Genomic DNA, 23,767 nt, shown 5'->3' on the forward strand with positions numbered 1-23,767 from the left:
ACATGAATGTGTATTGGACTTTTGGCACCACCAAGATTTGTTTAGTTTGTATTTGATGGACCTAGAAGAACTCTTTTCATGCCATAGATGTGTGCGTGCTCACCGGGTGGATGTCGATGAAGAGGCCGTGCTCGTCTTCGGTTGGATTGAGACCCTGAACGAAGTCCAGCAGCACCGGGTCGGCGTTAAAGAAGTGAGGATGAGAGATGAAGACCGGAGAGTCTGGAGAATTAAAAAATAAATAGAATAATTAGTTCACTCACAACGTTTCTCCAGATCTCAGGTGTCTAAACCAGAAGAAGTTGTAAACAAATTTCTGCTGCATAAAATGACGTTTTTTAGTAAATGTAATCTTTGCTTTTGAATTACTGGATCATTCAACATCTTCAGGCCTCTGAAAAGCAGGGAAGTGACGAATACAAAGTTTTGGGCCGATACCGATGTTTAAAATAACAATTTTATTTTGTTTTTGCTGTTATTTAGGTGTTATTTTTGCATAATTGAAACTACAAAATTGTGTCTTTTTTTTTTTTAAAGACTTCAAATCTTAAATGTCGGTCAAGACTGATATTTGTTATTTTTGTTAGGATTGCCTCTGTGTTTTGGATTTACCCTTAAAAACATTCAAGGAACAAAGATCGTCACATAAGTGGAACACATGTACAGTAAACGACACAGTTGTTGGATTTTACAGATATCCAAGGACAGCTTTATGGATACGTGTTTATTTAGCCTTTCATTGTCCAGATAATAGTTTTTAAGATTAACAATAATAAAAACACTGATTACTTTCCCATCCGTTTCAATGGGCACTGAAGGTGTGGAGGCTCGGGGTGGGAGACTAAATTCATCACGTTATATATGTAATGTTATTGTGATTATATATATTATGTTAGAAAATGACCAGATGGGAGTCGCTGGTTTTGGCCAATATCATGAATTGAATAGCTCAGAGTCGAGGTTCCTCTGTGGTGGAAACGATATAGAACCTTACAACAAGGCGAGCCGTCCTCATGGACGATTATATCTCTGATCATGTTAAACCCATTTTTAGTGTCTCAACCCGGTTCTGGATCCCTGATGGAAGTAACATGAAGAAGTGGTTGAGCGGGGTCAACGGTCGTCTGCTATAGGAACCAAGAAGCCTTTACTGTAAAATACATGCATTGTTGTGTTTAATAAAAATGTAGAATAGAGAAGGTGTAATATTTCATATTGAAACACTGAGAGACCCTCAGAGGACTTTATATCATCGCCCATGTTGGGCAGGTCGACTTTCAGCACCTCCTTTATTCCAATTGTTTAACAAAATAGTTTTATTGTTATTTGTTTTTATTCATCTTTTTCTTTCCTTATATTTTATTTGCTGTATAATTTATATTATTTTATACTGTAAAAAATATTTGCAGAATTTTATTTTGTAACAAATAAAATCTGAACATGTTTATGAATCTACTGTATTGAACTTTTATATATAGATAATGAAAAAAGAAAGGAAAAAAAAACTTTTAGAAACCTCCATTTTGCAGTTTTTCAGTCTGGAGAAGTCATGTGACCACAGTGCAGTGTGACATCACATTCTGAAACGTGACATCACATTCTGAAACGTGACATCACATCAGAATGTGGCTTAGTGACATCACATTAAACAGAATGTGGCTTAGTGACATCATAAAGTCACTAGAATGTTGTGTGTGCACCAGTAGAAGCTCCCGCAGTCTAACAACTCAGTTATAGTCGAACCTTCACCAGAGAAGCATCTCTCAGTGATAACAGAGCGTGTGATCAGAGCGACAGTTAGTCAATCTACTACATACCTGCTATAGCTACTTCAATACAGCGTTACTACTGTATTGTCCTCGTATAATACTACTGTATTATACTCCGTACAGCGTTACTACTGTATTATACTCCATTACCACAACTAACACCTCCGTTGTGCTATGATGAAGAAGATCGTCCGTTCAAGAAACGAGGTGAGATCTTCTCAGCCAGACACCTTTAAACACACTTTGTTCAGCGTTACACTGATCTAGGCCTTTAAACACACTTTGTTCAGCGTTACACTGATCTAGGCCTTTAAACACACTTTGTTCAGCGTTACACTGATCTAGGACTTTAAACACACTTTGTTCAGCGTTACACTGATCTAGGCCTTTAAACACACTTTGTTCAGCGTTACACTGATCTAGGCCAGCCCACAGTTTCATCTGGTTTTTAATCTTTTGTCTAAACTTTTGACAAATGCATGAGCAGTATAAGATACGTATGTGGACTAAAACAGGGCTGTTTTTTACAGTTAAATTAACAAAAAACAGAACTGAAAACATATTCTAAGCTTCACCAAAAGATTTTAGATCAACCTGATCTCCAAAAAACTGATCTGAAACTGAAGTTATTGACAGTATAAATGGTGTTCTGTGTGTATAGTATAAAGGAAACAGTAGAAAGATGTGATTCTGTGGTGTGAGGCTGAACTTGGCTAGACTCTTGTGACCAACTGAATCAGTGTGTTTCAGAAAAAGTAGCTTCACAGTGCTCTTTAGAAGCAGATGGAGTTGGCTTCAGTACTTTCAACTGTCTCTTTGTGTGATCCAACGTTAGGACGGGACTGTTTTCTCGGTGGTCTTTCCGTCACTTGACCAAGAGCTGGTTGAAGCCGCTACCCAGCAGGCTCCCAGCAAGGAGATGCAGTATCTCAGAAAACACAACTTTGAGCAGGCCTCAGTCATTGCTGCCCTGAGGGAGCAGATGGCCGCCAAGGATTTCAGCTGGGAAGAGGAGAAGATGAGGATCCTGAAGGCTCTCAAGTCAGAGAGACTCATCAGGAAAGATGCCCAGAAGGGCCTCAAAGGACAGGACAACCCTGACCTCCAGGTTCAACTCCTCCAGACTCCCAGCAACCAGCTGAAGGACTCTCACCAGCACAACACTGAGCTGGCCGCCGAAATCGCTGCCCTGAAGCAGCAGATGGCCGCCAAGGAGTCCTGCTGGGAGCTGCAGAAGAACAAGATCCTGATGACTCAGAGAGCCATCAAGATACAGGCTCAGAACGACCTGCAGAACAAGGAGAAGGAGAAACAGAAGGTGATCGACTCTCTCAATCAAAGTCTTCTTGATAAGCAGAATGAAATCCTGATGGTCAAACAGACTCCGAGCAACCAGCTGAAGGACTCTCACCAGTACAACACTGAGCTGGCCGCCGAAAACGCTGCCCTGAGGGAGCAGATGGCCGCCAAAGAGTCCCGCTGGGAGCTGGAGAAGAACAAGCTCCGGATGGCTCAGAGAGCCATCCCGATACAGGCTCAGAAACAGGAGGTGACCGTCTCGCTCAGTCAAAGTCTGCTTGAAAAGCAGAGTGAGATCGTGATGGTCAAACAGACTCCCAGCAACGAGCTGAAGGACTCTCAACAGGTCACCGAGCTGGCCGCCGAAAACGCTGCCCTGAGGGAGCAGATAGCCGGCTGGGATCTGGAGAAGAACAACATCCTGAATGCTCTCAGGTCAGAGAGAACCATCAGGAAGGAAGCCCAGAGGGACCTCAAGGAACAGGACAAACAAAACCCTGACCTCCAGGTTCAACTCCTCCAGACTACCAGCAACCAGCTGAAGGACTCCCAGCAGCACAACACTGAGCTGGCTGCCGAAAACGCTGCCCTGAGGGAGCAGATGGCCGCCAAGGAGTCCCGCTGGGAGCTGGAGAAGAACAGCTCAGCTCAGAGCCTGATACAGGTTCAGATGGACCTGCAGACCAAGGAGCAGGAGAAACAGGAGGTCACCGACTCTCTCAGTCAAAGTCTGCTTGAAAAGCAGAACGAGATCGTGATGGTCAAACAGACTACCAGCAATCAGCTGAAGGACTCCCACCAGCACAACACTGAACTGGCCGCCGAAAACGCTGCCCTGAGGGAGCAGATGGCCGCCAAGGAGTCCGGCTGGGAGCTGGAGAAGAACAGCTCAGCTCAGAGCCTGATACAGGCTCAGATGGACCTGCAGACTAAGGAGCAGGAGAAACAGGAGGTCACCGACTCTCTCAGTCAAAGTCTGCTTGAAAAGCAGAACGAGATCGTGATGGTCAAACAGACTACCAGCAACCAGCTGAAGGACTCCCACCAGCACAACACTGAACTGGCCGCCGAAAACGCTGCCCTGACGGAGCAGATGGCCGCCAAGGAGTCCGGCTGGGAGCTGGAAAAGAACAAGATCCTGATACAGGTTCAGAGCGACCTGCAGACCAAGGAGCAGGAAAAACAGGAGGTGACCGACTCTCTCAATCAAAGTCTGCTTGAAAAGCAGAATGAGATCCTGATGGTCAACCAGGGCTGGACTGAAAAGTGTGAAAAGGCCTGTGAAGCTTGGAAGGAGGAGAACAGGGAGATCAGAGAGACCTGTGAGAGAGAGCTCCAATCTGCACTTGATCAAAAGAATCTGATGGTCAAATCTCTGCAGGACGAGTCGGACAGGAAGGTGAGCCAGGTCGTCCTGGAAAAGGATGATCTGATCACCGGATTGACGACGGCCAAGATGGCTCTGGAAGTCCTGACTCTAAAGAAGGAGATGCAGCTCATCCAGAGCGAGGTCCGGCTGAAGGAGAAGGAGATGCAGCTCCTCCAGAGCGAGGCCGAGTGGTCAACGAAACTCGCCGCTCTGGAAGATCAGATCCGGCTCAAGACCGACACCACCACAGACCTCCAGGCACAACTCCTCTGCCTCCAGGAGCTCCACCAGAAACTTGACCTGGGAGCACTGCAGATGACCGCGGAGGAGATGAATGCCAAGAAGAAGGAGTTAAAGAAGCTGATTGTGGAGAAGGAGAAGGAGGAGAAGAGACAGAAGAAAGAGAGGGAGGAAAGAGAGAAGAGAGAGAAGAAGGAGAGGGAGGAAAGAGAGAAGGAGGAGTTGAAAAGAGTGAAGAAGGAAAAGGAGGCTCTGGAGAAAAAAGAGAAGGAGGACTTGAAAAGGGAGAAGAAGGAGAGGAAGGAGAAAGAGAGGAGAGAGAAGTAGCATCCTTTCTCTCCACATTCTTCCCCCATCCCCCTTCTGACCATCCCGCCCCTTCACCCCCTACACCTACACCCCCTACACCACCTACACCTACACCCTACAACCCCTACACCCCCTACACCCTACACCCACCAACCCCTACACCCCCTACACCTACACCCCTTACGACCCCTACACCCTACCTACTCTATGTGAAGTGATTTCACCTCCTACACCCTACAACCCCTACACCTACACCCCCTATACCCTACAACCCCTACACCTACACCCCCTATACCCTACAACCCCTACACCTACACCCCCTACACCCTACAACCTCTACCCCCTACACCCTACCTGCTCTATATGAAGTGATTTCAACCTCCTCCCCACGGTGACGTGGTCGCCTCCTACCATCACCCCTCCATACCCTCTCCCTCCTCCCCACAGCGACATGGTGGCTGAGTGATTCGGCCCGTGTCTGCTGGGTTGAATCCAGGTGATCCGGTTTCCAACCACAAATCATAGTATATAGTATATCATTAAAAAAAATATTAAAAAGTCATAGTATATAGTATATCACTAAAAAATATAAAAAAGCCATAATATATAGTATATCACTAAAAAATATAAAAAAGCCATAATATATAGTATATCACTAAAAAATATAAAAAAGCCATAATATATAGTATATCACTAAAAAATATAAAAAAGCCATAATATATAGTATATCACTAAAAAATATAAAAAAGCCATAATATATAGTATATCACTAAAAAATATAAAAAAGCCATAATATATAGTATATCACTAAAAAATATAAAAAAGCCATAATATATAGTATATCACTAAAAAATATAAAAAAGCCATAATATATAGTATATCACTAAAAAATATAAAAAAGCCATAGTATATAGTATATCACTAAAAAATATAAAAAAGTCATAGTATATAGTATATCACTAAAAAATATAAAAAAGCCATAATATATAGTATATCACAAAAAAATATAAAAAAGCCATAATATATAGTATATCACTAAAAAATATAAAAAAGTCATAGTATATAGTATGTCGATAAAAAGTCTTAGACTTAGAGATGTTATTGTCATTGTCATGGAAAAACAATGAAAAACAGTTTAGCAGGTCTTGGCAGTAAAAGCAAGTAAAAAAAAAAAAAAAAAGGTAAAAGTGAGCATGGCTCACATACTGACCTCTGACCTCCAGATATGTGAATGTAAATGGGTTCTATGGGTACCCACGAGTCTCCCCTTTACAGACATGCCCACTTTATGATAATCACATGCAGTTTGGGGCAAGTCATAGTCAAGTCAGCACACTGACACACTGACAGCTGTTGTTGCCTGTTGGGCTGCAGTTTGCCATGTTATGATTGGAGCATATTGTTTTATGCTAAATGCAGTACCTGTGAGGGTTTCTGGATCAATATCTGTCATTGTTTTATGTTGTTAATTGATTTACAATAATACATATATACATACATTTGCATAAAGCAGCATATTTGTCCACTCCCATGTTGATAAGAGGATTAAATACTTGACTAATCTCCCTTTAAGGTTAATTTTCTTTCTTCAGACTGTAAGGTCTGTCACATCAAAGAGCTGCATGATGGGAGACGACAAAGGTGGAGGTAGGCCGACACTGATACCAGACAGACAGACAGACAGTGATGGAGGTGACGGAGAGACAACAGATGATCAGGACCTCTTTGAACTTTTAACTGGATCAATCCCCTGCCGGTTGTTGTTTTTCTGACTCTATATAACCAGAGGTATTTGTACTCTACTTGAGTATTTAAAATGTCATGCTACTTCCTACTTCTACTACAATTTGGAGGGAAGTAATGTACTTTTTACCTCATCTACGACAGGGGTCAACAACCTTTACTATCAAAAGAGCCATTTCGGGGCAAAAAATAAATAAAAATCTGTCTGGAGCCGCAAAACATTTGATCATTGTGATGAAGGTAACACAGTTTATAGTCTAAGTATATAGTATATAAGTCTAATGCAGTGAGGGCCAAAGAGATAATGTACTACGGAGTATTAGGGCCACATTGAGGGAAAAAACATCTGAGATTTACACAATAAAGTCAGAATATTACAAGAAAATTTTTCGTAAATTACGAGATTAAAGTCATAACTCTATGAGAATAAAGTCATAATATTAAGAGAATAAAGTCATAACATTACGAGAATAAAGTCATAACATTACAAGAAAAAAGTCCTAATATTACGAGAATAAATTTGTAATATTACGAGAAAACATTTTGTAATATTACGAGAATAAAGTCATAACTTTAAGAGAATAAAGTCGTAATATTACGAGATTAAAGTCATAACTCTATGAGAATAAAGTCATAATATTACGAGAATAAAGTCATAACATTACGAGATTAAAGTCATAACATTACGAGAAAAAAAGTCCTAATATTACGAGAATAAATTTGTAATATACGAGAAAACATTTTGTAATATTACGAGAATAAAGTCATAACTTTAAGAGAATAAAGTCATAACATTACGAGAATAAAGTCATAATATTACGAGAATAAAGTCATAACATTACGAGATTAAAGTCATAACATTACGAGATTAAAGTCATAACTCTATGAGAATAAAGTCATAATATTACGAGATTAAAGTCATAACATTACGAGAATAAAGTCATAATATTACGAGATTAAAGTCATAACTTTAAGAGAATAAAGTCATAATATTACGAGATTAAAGTCATAACTTTAAGAGAATAAAGTCATAATATTACGAGAATAAAGTCATAACATTACGAGAAAAAAAGTCGTAATATTCCGAGATTAAAGTCATAACTCTATGAGAATAAAGTCATAATATTACGAGAATAAAGTCATAACATTACGAGATTAAAGTCATAACATTACGAGAAAAAAAGTCCTAATATTACGAGAATAAATTTGTAATATACGAGAAAACATTTTGTAATATTACGAGAATAAAGTCATAACTTTAAGAGAATAAAGTCATAACATTACGAGAATAAAGTCATAATATTACGAGAATAAAGTCATAACATTACGAGATTAAAGTCATAACATTACGAGAATAAAGTCATAACATTACGAGAAAAAAAAGTCCTAATATTACGAGAATAAATTTGTAATATTACGAGAAAACATTTTGTAATATTACGAGAATAAAGTCATAATATTAAAAGAATAAAGTTGTAATATTACGAGAATAAATTTGTAATATACAAGAAAACATTTTGTAACATTACAAGAATAAAGTCATAACATTACGAGATTAAAGTCATAATATTACGAGAATAAAGTCATAACATTACGAGATTAAAGTCATAACTCTATGAGAATAAAGTCATAACATTACGAGATTAAAGTCATAATATTACGAGATTAAAGTCATAACATTACGAGAATAAAGTCATAATATTACGAGAATAAAGTAATAATATTACGAGAATAAAGTCATAATATTACGAGAATAAAGTCATAACTTTAAGAGAATAAAGTCATAATATTACGAGATTAAAGTCATAACTCTATGAGAATAAAGTCATAATATTACGAGAATAAAGTCATAACATTACGAGAATAAAGTCATAACATTACGAGAATAAAGTCATAACATTACGAGAATAAATTTGTAATATTACGAGAAAACATTTTGTAATATTACGAGAATAAAGTCATAATATTAAAAGAATAAAGTTGTAATATTACGAGAATAAATTTGTAATATACGAGAAAACATTTTGTAATATTACGAGAATAAAGTCATAACTTTAAGAGAATAAAGTCATAATATTACGAGATTAAAGTCATAACTCTATGAGAATAAAGTCATAATATTACGAGAATAAAGTCATAACATTACGAGAATAAAGTCATAATATTACGAGATTAAAGTCATAACTTTAAGAGAATAAAGTCATAATATTACGAGATTAAAGTCATAACTCTATGAGAATAAAGTCATAATATTACGAGAATAAAGTCATAATATTACGAGAAAAAAAGTCCTAATATTACGAGAATAAATTTGTAATATTACGAGAAAACATTTTGTAATATTACGAGAATAAAGTCATAATATTAAAAGAATAAAGTTGTAATATTACGAGAATAAATTTGTAATATACGAGAAAACATTTTGTAATATTACGAGAATAAAGTCATAACATTACGAGAATAAAGTCATAATATTACGAGAATAAAGTCATAACATTACGATAATAAAGTCATAACATTACGAGATTAAAGTCATAACATTACGAGATTAAAGTCATAACATTACGAGATTAAAGTCATAACATTACGAGATTAAAGTCATAACATTACGAGAATAAAGTCATAACATTACGAGATTAAAGTCATAACATTACGAGATTAAAGTCATAACATTACGAGATTAAAGTCATAACATTACGAGATTAAAGTCATAACATTATGAGATTAAAGTCATAACATTACGAGATTAAAGTCATAACATTACGAGAAAAAAAGTCCTAATATTACGAGAATAAATTTGTAATATTACGAGAAAACATTTTATAATATTACGAGAATAAAGTAATAATATTACGAGAATAAAGTCGTAATATTATGAGAATAAAGTCATAGGTTTACAAAAAGAAAACAAAAATAACATGTAAAGTACTACTTTATAATATTACGACTTTTTTTTCTCGTAAACTTTATTCTGGTAATCTCAGATTTATTTTTTTCCTCAATGTTGCCCTAATACTCCGTCGTACCATAAACCTACAACAGGTACGAGGGTAGTACATGCAATAGGTGGTGTTGCCTTCATTATGAGGCTCAAATACGTTTTGCGGCTCCAGCCAGATTTTTAAAATTTATTTTTTTGCCAAAAATGTCTCTTTTGATAGTAAAGGTTGCTGACCCCTGACCTCGGGTGTCTCCCCTTAACTGAACATTAAAGAAGCATTCTTGTTCTTTTTGCAAAAACAGACATTCATAGATGCAAATGTTTTATTTCAACACTTTTCTTGTGTCTTCTTGTGGATAAATGACAACATAAAGTGTGTTAAAATGTATAACCAAAGGTGGATAACCAGTTGGGCTAAACTGGGAACTGCAACTGAATCATCATTTCACAAGCTCAGCTCTTACTGATCCTGATTAGATCCTGTAAAGCCTCCTGTTCTCAGAACTAGTCGTAGTAATCTGATGGTTTATTTCCCCTCTGCAGAGTTCTTTATCCAGGTCCGGCTCATTATGCAGCTCCTCTGGAAGCAGAGCTCTCCACGTCACTGCAGCGTGCTGCAAGGTAAACACTCCAGACATCATTATAATTAACCTTATATAGGTTAGGTTCACATTATTCTGAGTCTGTCTTAAAACAGTCCTCACTTGCCCATATGAGCTAGACAATTTAAGAAGATATCTCGCAGAGTTACAGTCTCTGAAGTGCAGAGTTCTTTGTATATTTGGGATTTGCACGATGGCGTAACTAAGCACTAGTGAGCACTCTTGCTTTTGGATCGAGGCTCATCGTGTAGTTATCAGTTTGCTTTACTGACATTTTATCCTCTTTCTTTCTCTTTTGTTTTCCAGAACAAAGCAGCTCGTGTCCGAGTGGGGAAAGGAGACAAACCTATAACCTATGAGCAAGCACTTCCACCTCATTACATCGCCCACCGCAAAGGATGGCTGTCACACAATACCAGTGAGCACGACCACGACCATGACCATGACCATGACCACGACCACGAGCATGCTCCTTAAAGAGCAACTTAACAGTTTGAATCTAGTGTTTGTAAAGATGTAAATACAACAGGACTTGTGGGAAAGGAGCAAAGCATGCAGAGACTATTTTAATCGGTTTAAAAGTTGTATTAGGCGATATACTTAAAGTGGATGTATTGCTGTATACTCTGTAAACTCTCCTTCCTGTTTCTTCTAGGTAACCTGAAAGGAGAGGAGGGCGCAGCTGACCGGACCATAGAGGACGTGTTCATAAGACGTTTCATGTTCGGGACCTTCCACGCCTGCCTGGCCAACGAGATCGTGATCAAACGACGCGGCAACCTGCTCATCGTGTGCGCTTTGATGATCCAGAAGTTACCTCCGCAGAAGTTTTACTTCTTGATCGGCTACTCGGAGTCGCTGCTGTCGCACCTGTACAAATGCCCCGTCAAGTTAGAGATTCAGACGCTGCAGGATAAAGCCGTGTACAAGTACCTCTGATGTTGTACTAATACTGAATGTTTCTACTAGAGATGGTTTACCACCACATGGATTCTGCTCTTGTTCTTCAGCGTTATTGCTTTTGTGAAATAAATGCTCAGATTTAAATAAACATGTGTTATTGTAACATTATGCCTGATATTGTTAAACATATATAGTAACTACAAGGTTTAATAAACTGTATGTATGTATATACTGCAGCTCCAGTTCACTCTGATCCAACTGTTATTTACATTTGGAAATGTCATCCTTTTATCTATGAGCGGTGGAAGTAACAAATATTAATTGATAAAAAATTGAGGCGATAATAAATGCATGTAAATTGAACAACAGATCTGTAAAAATTTATGTGAATTGATAAATTATCAAGTGATTTGATTAATTTAAAACGTGATACGATGAAAAAAGAGCCGTGTTTTATCATTTTCACCATCTTACATTCATCATTCACAACACTAAATTGTCAATTTTTCAATTCACATGCAGTTTCATCACCTCCATTCCTCATGTTTATCATCATAATATAATATCTTTATTTATATATTATTTATCAAAACAAATTATCAAGTGCTTCACATAGCAAGAAAGAACACACAGAACATACATTATAGCAACACATAAAAACAGCAATACAAGTAGAGTAAGTAGATGAAATCAGGGAAAAGCGGTGCGATAAAAGTATGTTTTAAGCTTTAATTTAAAAGAAGCCTCTGACTCAGCCGAACGTATCATGGTTTGTAAGTCAAGGGAAAAGTTAATACCGGCTGGGGTCCTATAAGATACTTCAAAGTTAAAATATCAGGTTGCATTTTATACATCTTGTTCATTAATTTTCAGCACATTACTCCAGAAGAAGAAGATTACACTTAGTCCCCCCTTTGTAGCATTTATAAGCAGTAAATAAACATTTAATAAGCGGTTTATAACACTCTGTAATGTAGATGTAAGTACATATAAGTGTTTATTAATGTATAACTATAACTCCTCCTGTGGACCTGAAGGCTGCTGTATAAACAGACAATAAATGACAATATAATGAAAACACTTGAAATGTCTTTACAACTACATTAAAGTGTGTTATAACCTGTTTATTTAATGTTTATAAATGCTGAATAGTACATTGTACTTTTGCTGTGTGACACCTAAAAGAAAAATATCCACATGACAAGTTCATTTAAATGCTTCTTTTGATTTATTGTTAATTTCATCACAGTGCAAATACATTCACATTTAAGGCACGTGAGCCTCGTCAGTGCAAACACGAGGCACACGGGATCGGAGCGTTTCGTTTCATCATGTTACCTGGTGAAACTTCCAGCTCACAATTACAAAACACGCATCGAAAAATATCACAGCCCTTTTTATTCCATCTTCCTTTTTAATTAAAAAGGCTCAATAACATAAATGTCATCATTAATACTCCGTGTAAAATATCAAACAGCAGGATTAAAAATTAAAACAAAGTTGTGTGTGAGGCACAAAAGACTTCAACTTCTTTCATTAGAAGTTCTGCAGAGATAAAAGTTCAACAATATTTAAGAGCTGAACTCTAAATAAGTTCAGCTTAAAGAGACAGTTTGACATTTTGGGAAATATGAAGCTGCAGCTGGTTAAACGCTTAACATAAAGACTGGAAACAGCTCGCCTGGTTCTGTCTAAATGTTATAAAATCCACTTTGCAGAACCTCTAAAGCTCACTGATAAACACTTTATATCATGTTTGTTTAATTCACACAAAAACTGACATGTCAAAACATCAAATTGTAGTTTTATGGTTGTCTATGTCAAACTATTCTTGCCAAGAAACCGTTCCAAACATACCGTTAACCTCCGTTAAATTGCAAATTATCATTTTTACACTTCAGTTTTTGTTTTGAATTAAACAAACGAGACATAACGAGGTGATTAGTGAGCTTTAGAGATGCAGATAGGTGGATTTTGATATCTTTAAACAGCTGTTTTCACACTATTTTCTGTGCTAAGCGTTATACTGAACGGACAGACGTGACTTTCTGATGGCGGGTCCGTACAAAAACGTGTAAAAATACAAGTAATATTTATATAACTACAAGGATTATTTCTTATTTCCCAACCAAGAAATTGTTTGGCACAAAACCCCTCCAGTAAAACGCAGAAGTGGCCAGCTGTTTCCCCGTTTCCAGTCTTTATGCTAAGCTTGAGTGATATCATCTTCTCAGCTAACTCTCTGCAAGAAAGCAAATAAGTGTATTTTCCCAAAATGTCGAACTCTTCCTTTAGAGATGATTGGATTAACAACAGCTAGTAAACCTTTGGTTGTGCATCATTTAAGAACAAAAAAAGTTGAGATGACATTTTGAACCCCGAACAGTCAGTAAAGAACAGAAGTTTATAGTGCAGTTTATATGCAGAGATCTGCACAATATGAACTGGGTGAGGAGTTTATCTCAAATATAAAAGAATAAAAAAAACCCTAAGAACATTTTCACAGCAGATATTTTGACTCGTCGTCGTAAGAAAACTAAAGTAAACATTAAAGGAGAAGTTTGACAGTTTGGGAGATTCTGGTGGAGGGTCCGTACGAAAACGTGTATATCTCAAAACTTCAATTAATAGCCCGGCTCTTATTTGCTTCAATCGGTGAACTCAACCGGCGTCTATAGATATATTTCCCGGTGAAGAAGTCTCCTGGCGGCGAGGAGTGAAGCAGAGGGACCGTGACAAACTAGCGTATTTCCCAAAACGTCAAACGTGTCCTTTAACGACGGCTCCGTTCTATTCAAGTGTCCCAGTAAACCATGACAGAGTGACAGTGAGCCAGCATGCACAATACCAGGACCCTGAAACTGAAGCAGCTGAATAGAATCCAGCCATCATTTAACTTTTCCTGTTGAGACGAGTCAAAACGGGAAACAGGGTTATAAAAAAAGGTCGATCCAACCGTCACGCTTGTGGTAAAAGTTGACCAAACAAGTCGGATAAACCAACCCCATCTCGTAGAAATGGCAGCTTCCTGGCGTGCGTCGCTTCTTGGTTACTTGGTGTCGCGGCAGCTGTCGCCCTAACAGGACTGGAGCTTTATAAGCCGCTGGTTCATCGCCTGCAGGACGGCCGGATCCACCTTCTTCACGATGTTCTCCAGCTGGTGGGGGTCTGACGTCAGGTTGTACACTTCCACAAACGACTGGGGACACAAAGAAGAAGAAGAAGATGAGACGCTGAGTTTCATCACATCTGTTGTCACATAAAGGACTCAGATTACATGTACTGTATGTCATCATGCTGTACCTCGCTGTCTGCAAACTCGCAGTATTGCAGGTTGTCTTTGCCGTCGAGGGTCCGGACGCAGGCGTAGGTGTTGTTGTAGGCGTCTTCGCACACGCAGTCTGGGAAACATTGCTGAAGAACAAAAGAATTATTCTCATTAAAAAAATATTTTTATGGGATACACGGTTGGCAAAATGAATACGGGTTAACTACATCTTTTTCTGTATATTCTTTATTAATTAATTTATTTTATGTTTTATTTATTTTGTTTATTTAATGATTTAATGTCATTTATTTATTTGTAACCCTTTAAAAAAAACGAGTAATTGATATGCAATATATATATATACAAATAACAAAATATAACAGAATCATTTTTCATTTACTTTAACAGTTATCTTTTAATTTATTTCTGTATATATTCAATTCAATTCAATTTATTTTTATATAGCGTCAAATCAGAAAGGACTATAGGATATATGTATTTATTTTTTGCATTCAAATTACTCTATTTTTTTCTGTACATTTTAATATATTTTTTTCTATATAATGTAATTTATTTATTTTTTTGCATTTAAATTATTCTAATTTGTCTGTAAATTCTTAATTTATGTAATTTATTTATAATGTCATTTATTTATTTTTTGCATTTAAATTACTCTAATTTGTCTGTAAATTCTTAATTGATGTAATTTATTTATTTGTATATAATTTAATTTATTTAAATTTTATCCCTTTACTTTTCTTTATTCTTTTCCCTATTGCCTGTGCTATTCCTTGAAAGGCCAAGCTGTCAATCAACTAGCTTTGGGCGGGCCTTTCCTGCACAGGTTGAGTAGTCAATTCCTGCTCACATATACTCTATTTTAAATAAAAAATAATAAGTAATTTACATGCAAAAAATACATATATTTATATATATATATATATATATATATATTTTATTAAAACTGCATGATGGCCTTAAAGGCGCAGTTTGACGACAACATTGCTGCCAATCACAGGAACAGGATTAACAGGTTTATCTAAAAGTTTCCTCATGAACTGTTTTGGAGGATTTCAGTCTGAAGGTCACACCCTGTTTGATGTTTTTTTTAATAGGTTTAAAGGGTAGAGTTTGTCCTGCTGTCATGTAATAGTAGACATTCAAATTCCCATTGATATTCCATTTCTGTTTGATAAATGACTTGAACAATGAACCGAAAGTCTTGTTGCTGATTGGTTTTCTGTTGATCAATAGTTATATTTATTTATTTATATATATATAAATTCTGAGTACTTAATGCAGAAAAATGTCCCCTGTGTGAAATATTATTACATATTATATTATTATTATTATGAATGTAGCATGTTACTGTTGTTGGTAGAACAGTACATTATTTCCCTCTGAAATGTAGTGACGTAGAAGTTTAAAGTACCATAAATGTAAGTGCTCAAGTAAAGTACAAGTACCTAAAACGTTACTTATAATACTTGAGTAAATGTTACTTTCCACCGCTGCACATAAATATATTTAAGTACCTGTCTACCTTTTTATTATAAGTTATTTAACAACAGTAATGATACTAAATTCACTTTAAGTACCAAAGACTCAAAGGAATACTCCCTCATGATATCACATATATAGAAACTAGTGGAGGTGGAAGTACTCAGATTGTTTACTTGGATAAAGGTTCCTCCTATAGGATAAGTAAGTAGGATAATGGGGATAATCTATTCTGTGGCGCCTTAAATGATGTGAAACCATCTCGAGTGTCTTTCAATGGTAAACTGGATTTAGGGATCAAGGTGAAGTGACTGATAACGACCTGAGGAGGATGATCCGACCTGTGAAGAGGCTCATAACAGTCATCACCACCATCACCTGGATGGACCGAGGAGAGGAGAGAATTAGAATTATTATAGAAATTAAAGAAATAAAGCATCTATCTTTATATATAGAATTTTAAATTCCGTGGGAGAATACAAACATAAATTTAGTGTAATAATTATTCATGTTTACTTCTAATTTTAAGGATTTCTGTTTTGAAAACGTAGAACTAAATTACTGAAATCATGTCCATGCATCTGTCCATGGAAAGACATAATGGTTGAAATGTCAAACCACAGAGTAATTTATATTTAAAGGTCCCGTATTGTAAAATAGTGAGATTTTCATGGCTTTTATATTATAAAGCAGGTTTAAGTGTAATATAAATACTGTGAAAGTATTGACAGAGAAATACACACAGCCATGTATTCAGAAACTGTGTCTTTGAAACAAGCCGTCAGGATTTCTGTCCATTTGTGATGTCACAAATATACAATATATATATAGATCATAGATATAAAACTGTTTTTATCTAGACCATTTCACAGTTTTAAACATAAATATTCTAAAATGTTTATTTTCTTGTGGCAAGTGTATATGAATGACATCAGCTGACAGGAAGTAAACATATACGCAAGCTGTTGCCCAGCAACGCAATTCTGTTGAAATGCACTAAAACGGAGCGTTTCAGACAGAGGGTGAATACAGGCATATTCAGGCAGACAGTATGAGGAAAATAAAGTGTTTTATGAAGATTAAAGCATGGAAACATGTTCTAGTAGAAACATAAAATACAAGTATGAACCTGAAAATGAGCACGATATGGGACCTTTAAGTTAAAAGGGAAGAAGATGAACTTATGTAATAAATAGACATGAATGTGTATTGGACTTTTGGCACCACCAAGATTTGTTTAGTTTGTATTTGATGGACCTAGAAGAACTCTTTTCATGCCATAGATGTGTGCGTGCTCACCGGGTGGATGTCGATGAAGAGGCCGTGCTCGTCTTCGGTTGGATTGAGACCCTGAACGAAGTCCAGCAGCACCGGGTCGGCGTTAAAGAAGTGAGGATGAGAGATGAAGACCGGAGAGTCTGGAGAATTAAAAAATAAATAGAATAATTAGTTCACTCACAACGTTTCTCCAGATCTCAGGTGTCTAAACCAGAAGAAGTTGTAAACAAATTTCTGCTGCATAAAATGACGTTTTTTAGTAAATGTAATCTTTGCTTTTGAATTACTGGATCATTCAACATCTTCAGGCCTCTGAAAAGCAGGGAAGTGACGAATACAAAGTTTTGGGCCGATACCGATGTTTAAAATAACAATTTTATTTTGTTTTTGCTGTTATTTAGGTGTTATTTTTGCATAATTGAAACTACAAAATTGTGTCTTTTTTTTTTTTAAAGACTTCAAATCTTAAATGTCGGTCAAGACTGATATTTGTTATTTTTGTTAGGATTGCCTCTGTGTTTTGGATTTACCCTTAAAAACATTCAAGGAACAAAGATCGTCACATAAGTGGAACACATGTACAGTAAACGACACAGTTGTTGGATTTTACAGATATCCAAGGACAGCTTTATGGATACGTGTTTATTTAGCCTTTCATTGTCCAGATAATAGTTTTTAAGATTAACAATAATAAAAACACTGATTACTTTCCCATCCGTTTCAATGGGCACTGAAGGTGTGGAGGCTCGGGGTGGGAGACTAAATTCATCACGTTATATATGTAATGTTATTGTGATTATATATATTATGTTAGAAAATGACCAGATGGGAGTCGCTGGTTTTGGCCAATATCATGAATTGAATAGCTCAGAGTCGAGGTTCCTCTGTGGTGGAAACGATATAGAACCTTACAACAAGGCGAGCCGTCCTCATGGACGATTATATCTCTGATCATGTTAAACCCATTTTTAGTGTCTCAACCCGGTTCTGGATCCCTGATGGAAGTAACATGAAGAAGTGGTTGAGCGGGGTCAACGGTCGTCTGCTATAGGAACCAAGAAGCCTTTACTGTAAAATACATGCATTGTTGTGTTTAATAAAAATGTAGAATAGAGAAGGTGTAATATTTCATATTGAAACACTGAGAGACCCTCAGAGGACTTTATATCATCGCCCATGTTGGGCAGGTCGACTTTCAGCACCTCCTTTATTCCAATTGTTTAACAAAATAGTTTTATTGTTATTTGTTTTTATTCATCTTTTTCTTTCCTTATATTTTATTTGCTGTATAATTTATATTATTTTATACTGTAAAAAATATTTGCAGAATTTTATTTTGTAACAAATAAAATCTGAACATGTTTATGAATCTACTGTATTGAACTTTTATATATAGATAATGAAAAAAGAAAGGAAAAAAAAACTTTTAGAAACCTCCATTTTGCAGTTTTTCAGTCTGGAGAAGTCATGTGACCACAGTGCAGTGTGACATCACATTCTGAAACGTGACATCACATTCTGAAACGTGACATCACATCAGAATGTGGCTTAGTGACATCACATTAAACAGAATGTGGCTTAGTGACATCATAAAGTCACTAGAATGTTGTGTGTGCACCAGTAGAAGCTCCCGCAGTCTAACAACTCAGTTATAGTCGAACCTTCACCAGAGAAGCATCTCTCAGTGATAACAGAGCGTGTGATCAGAGCGACAGTTAGTCAATCTACTACATACCTGCTATAGCTACTTCAATACAGCGTTACTACTGTATTGTCCTCGTATAATACTACTGTATTATACTCCGTACAGCGTTACTACTGTATTATACTCCATTACCACAACTAACACCTCCGTTGTGCTATGATGAAGAAGATCGTCCGTTCAAGAAACGAGGTGAGATCTTCTCAGCCAGACACCTTTAAACACACTTTGTTCAGCGTTACACTGATCTAGGCCTTTAAACACACTTTGTTCAGCGTTACACTGATCTAGGCCTTTAAACACACTTTGTTCAGCGTTACACTGATCTAGGCCTTTAAACACACTTTGTTCAGCGTTACACTGATCTAGGACTTTAAACACACTTTGTTCAGCGTTACACTGATCTAGGCCTTTAAACACACTTTGTTCAGCGTTACACTGATCTAGGCCAGCCCACAGTTTCATCTGGTTTTTAATCTTTTGTCTAAACTTTTGACAAATGCATGAGCAGTATAAGATACGTATGTGGACTAAAACAGGGCTGTTTTTTACAGTTAAATTAACAAAAAACAGAACTGAAAACATATTCTAAGCTTCACCAAAAGATTTTAGATCAACCTGATCTCCAAAAAACTGATCTGAAACTGAAGTTATTGACAGTATAAATGGTGTTCTGTGTGTATAGTATAAAGGAAACAGTAGAAAGATGTGATTCTGTGGTGTGAGGCTGAACTTGGCTAGACTCTTGTGACCAACTGAATCAGTGTGTTTCAGAAAAAGTAGCTTCACAGTGCTCTTTAGAAGCAGATGGAGTTGGCTTCAGTACTTTCAACTGTCTCTTTGTGTGATCCAACGTTAGGACGGGACTGTTTTCTCGGTGGTCTTTCCGTCACTTGACCAAGAGCTGGTTGAAGCCGCTACCCAGCAGGCTCCCAGCAAGGAGATGCAGTATCTCAGAAAACACAACTTTGAGCAGGCCTCAGTCATTGCTGCCCTGAGGGAGCAGATGGCCGCCAAGGATTTCAGCTGGGAAGAGGAGAAGATGAGGATCCTGAAGGCTCTCAAGTCAGAGAGACTCATCAGGAAAGATGCCCAGAAGGGCCTCAAAGGACAGCACAACCCTGACCTCCAGGTTCAACTCCTCCAGACTCCCAGCAACCAGCTGAAGGACTCTCACCAGCACAACACTGAGCTGGCCGCCGAAATCGCTGCCCTGAAGCAGCAGATGGCCGCCAAGGAGTCCTGCTGGGAGCTGCAGAAGAACAAGATCCTGATGACTCAGAGAGCCATCAAGATACAGGCTCAGAACGACCTGCAGAACAAGGAGAAGGAGAAACAGAAGGTGATCGACTCTCTCAATCAAAGTCTTCTTGATAAGCAGAATGAAATCCTGATGGTCAAACAGACTCCGAGCAACCAGCTGAAGGACTCTCACCAGTACAACACTGAGCTGGCCGCCGAAAACGCTGCCCTGAGGGAGCAGATGGCCGCCAAAGAGTCCCGCTGGGAGCTGGAGAAGAACAAGCTCCGGATGGCTCAGAGAGCCATCCCGATACAGGCTCAGAAACAGGAGGTGACCGTCTCGCTCAGTCAAAGTCTGCTTGAAAAGCAGAGTGAGATCGTGATGGTCAAACAGACTCCCAGCAACGAGCTGAAGGACTCTCAACAGGTCACCGAGCTGGCCGCCGAAAACGCTGCCCTGAGGGAGCAGATAGCCGGCTGGGATCTGGAGAAGAACAACATCCTGAATGCTCTCAGGTCAGAGAGAACCATCAGGAAGGAAGCCCAGAGGGACCTCAAGGAACAGGACAAACAAAACCCTGACCTCCAGGTTCAACTCCTCCAGACTACCAGCAACCAGCTGAAGGACTCCCAGCAGCACAACACTGAGCTGGCTGCCGAAAACGCTGCCCTGAGGGAGCAGATGGCCGCCAAGGAGTCCCGCTGGGAGCTGGAGAAGAACAGCTCAGCTCAGAGCCTGATACAGGTTCAGATGGACCTGCAGACCAAGGAGCAGGAGAAACAGGAGGTCACCGACTCTCTCAGTCAAAGTCTGCTTGAAAAGCAGAACGAGATCGTGATGGTCAAACAGACTACCAGCAATCAGCTGAAGGACTCCCACCAGCACAACACTGAACTGGCCGCCGAAAACGCTGCCCTGAGGGAGCAGATGGCCGCCAAGGAGTCCGGCTGGGAGCTGGAGAAGAACAGCTCAGCTCAGAGCCTGATACAGGCTCAGATGGACCTGCAGACTAAGGAGCAGGAGAAACAGGAGGTCACCGACTCTCTCAGTCAAAGTCTGCTTGAAAAGCAGAACGAGATCGTGATGGTCAAACAGACTACCAGCAACCAGCTGAAGGACTCCCACCAGCACAACACTGAACTGGCCGCCGAAAACGCTGCCCTGACGGAGCAGATGGCCGCCAAGGAGTCCGGCTGGGAGCTGGAAAAGAACAAGATCCTGATACAGGTTCAGAGCGACCTGCAGACCAAGGAGCAGGAAAAACAGGAGGTGACCGACTCTCTCAATCAAAGTCTGCTTGAAAAGCAGAATGAGATCCTGATGGTCAACCAGGGCTGGACTGAAAAGTGTGAAAAGGCCTGTGAAGCTTGGAAGGAGGAGAACAGGGAGATCAGAGAGACCTGTGAGAGAGAGCTCCAATCTGCACTTGATCAAAAGAATCTGATGGTCAAATCTCTGCAGGACGAGTCGGACAGGAAGGTGAGCCAGGTCGTCCTGGAAAAGGATGATCTGATCACCGGATTGACGACGGCCAAGATGGCTCTGGAAGTCCTGACTCTAAAGAAGGAGATGCAGCTCATCCAGAGCGAGGTCCGGCTGAAGGAGAAGGAGATGCAGCTCCTCCAGAGCGAGGCCGAGTGGTCAACGAAACTCGCCGCTCTGGAAGATCAGATCCGGCTCAAGACCGACACCACCACAGACCTCCAGGCACAACTCCTCTGCCTCCAGGAGCTCCACCAGAAACTTGACCTGGGAGCACTGCAGATGACCGCGGAGGAGATGAATGCCAAGAAGAAGGAGTTAAAGAAGCTGATTGTGGAGAAGGAGAAGGAGGAGAAGAGACAGAAGAAAGAGAGGGAGGAAAGAGAGAAGAGAGAGAAGAAGGAGAGGGAGGAAAGAGAGAAGGAGGAGTTGAAAAGAGTGAAGAAGGAAAAGGAGGCTCTGGAGAAAAAAGAGAAGGAGGACTTGAAAAGGGAGAAGAAGGAGAGGAAGGAGAAAGAGAGGAGAGAGAAGTAGCATCCTTTCTCTCCACATTCTTCCCCCATCCCCCTTCTGACCATCCCGCCCCTTCACCCCCTACACCTACACCCCCTACACCACCTACACCTACACCCTACAACCCCTACACCCCCTACACCCTACACCCACCAACCCCTACACCCCCTACACCTACACCCCTTACGACCCCTACACCCTACCTACTCTATGTGAAGTGATTTCACCTCCTACACCCTACAACCCCTACACCTACACCCCCTATACCCTACAACCCCTACACCTACACCCCCTATACCCTACAACCCCTACACCTACACCCCCTATACCCTACAACCCCTACACCTACACCCCCTACACCCTACAACCTCTACCCCCTACACCCTACCTGCTCTATATGAAGTGATTTCAACCTCCTCCCCACGGTGACGTGGTCGCCTCCTACCATCACCCCTCCATACCCTCTCCCTCCTCCCCACAGCGACATGGTGGCTGAGTGATTCGGCCCGTGTCTGCTGGGTTGAATCCAGGTGATCCGGTTTCCAACCACAAATCATAGTATATAGTATATCATTAAAAAAAATATTAAAAAGTCATAGTATATAGTATATCACTAAAAAATATAAAAAAGCCATAATATATAGTATATCACTAAAAAATATAAAAAAGTCATAGTATATAGTATATCACTAAAAAATATAAAAAAGCCATAATATATAGTATATCACTAAAAAATATAAAAAAGCCATAATATATAGTATATCACTAAAAAATATAAAAAAGCCATAATATATAGTATATCACTAAAAAATATAAAAAAGCCATAATATATAGTATATCACTAAAAAATATAAAAAAGCCATAATATATAGTATATCACTAAAAAATATAAAAAAGCCATAATATATAGTATATCACTAAAAAATATAAAAAAGCCATAATATATAGTATATCACTAAAAAATATAAAAAAGCCATAGTATATAGTATATCACTAAAAAATATAAAAAAGTCATAGTATATAGTATATCACTAAAAAATATAAAAAAGCCATAATATATAGTATATCACAAAAAAATATAAAAAAGCCATAATATATAGTATATCACTAAAAAATATAAAAAAGTCATAGTATATAGTATGTCGATAAAAAGTCTTAGACTTAGAGATGTTATTGTCATTGTCATGGAAAAACAATGAAAAACAGTTTAGCAGGTCTTGGCAGTAAAAGCAAGTAAAAAAAAAAAAAAAAAGGTAAAAGTGAGCATGGCTCACATACTGACCTCTGACCTCCAGATATGTGAATGTAAATGGGTTCTATGGGTACCCACGAGTCTCCCCTTTACAGACATGCCCACTTTATGATAATCACATGCAGTTTGGGGCAAGTCATAGTCAAGTCAGCACACTGACACACTGACAGCTGTTGTTGCCTGTTGGGCTGCAGTTTGCCATGTTATGATTGGAGCATATTGTTTTATGCTAAATGCAGTACCTGTGAGGGTTTCTGGATCAATATCTGTCATTGTTTTATGTTGTTAATTGATTTACAATAATACATATATACATACATTTGCATAAAGCAGCATATTTGTCCACTCCCATGT

General features: G+C 38.5%; 2 protein-coding genes and 2 long non-coding RNA genes across 4 annotated transcripts; 2 read left to right on the plus strand and 2 right to left on the minus strand.

Annotated features, from left to right (window-relative positions):
- Positions 1–1,756: 1,756 nt before the first annotated feature.
- Positions 1,757–11,338, plus strand: LOC141776948 (uncharacterized). Its single transcript, XM_074650823.1, has 5 exons — positions 1,757–1,976; positions 2,605–4,803; positions 10,214–10,291; positions 10,579–10,690; positions 10,928–11,338. Exons 1-5 carry the CDS (start codon positions 1,944–1,946, stop codon positions 11,209–11,211), a joined length of 2,706 nt encoding a protein of 901 aa, XP_074506924.1. The 5' UTR covers positions 1,757–1,943; the 3' UTR covers positions 11,212–11,338.
- Positions 11,339–12,384: 1,046 nt separating this feature from the next.
- Positions 12,385–15,355, minus strand: LOC141776732 (uncharacterized). Its single transcript, XR_012595800.1, has 2 exons — positions 14,479–15,355; positions 12,385–14,374 (listed from the first exon to the last, which is right to left on the minus strand). It is a non-coding gene; the product is annotated as an uncharacterized LOC141776732 (long non-coding RNA).
- A 3,540-nt stretch (positions 15,356–18,895) lies between these two features.
- On the plus strand, positions 18,896–22,299 carry LOC141776734 (uncharacterized). The gene is made up of 2 exons (XM_074650504.1): positions 18,896–19,115; positions 19,783–22,299. The coding sequence occupies exons 1-2, from the start codon at positions 19,083–19,085 to the stop codon at positions 22,180–22,182; spliced, it is 2,433 nt and encodes an 810-aa protein (XP_074506605.1). The 5' UTR covers positions 18,896–19,082; the 3' UTR covers positions 22,183–22,299.
- On the minus strand, positions 21,949–22,714 carry LOC141776736 (uncharacterized). Its single transcript, XR_012595802.1, has 2 exons — positions 22,530–22,714; positions 21,949–22,272 (listed from the first exon to the last, which is right to left on the minus strand). It is a non-coding gene; the product is annotated as an uncharacterized LOC141776736 (long non-coding RNA).
- Between the last annotated feature and the right edge of the window lie 1,053 nt (positions 22,715–23,767).

The sequence above is a fragment of the Sebastes fasciatus genome, chromosome 11 (assembly GCF_043250625.1).
Source record: "Sebastes fasciatus isolate fSebFas1 chromosome 11, fSebFas1.pri, whole genome shotgun sequence".
Taxonomy (NCBI): Eukaryota; Metazoa; Chordata; class Actinopteri; order Perciformes; family Sebastidae; genus Sebastes; species Sebastes fasciatus.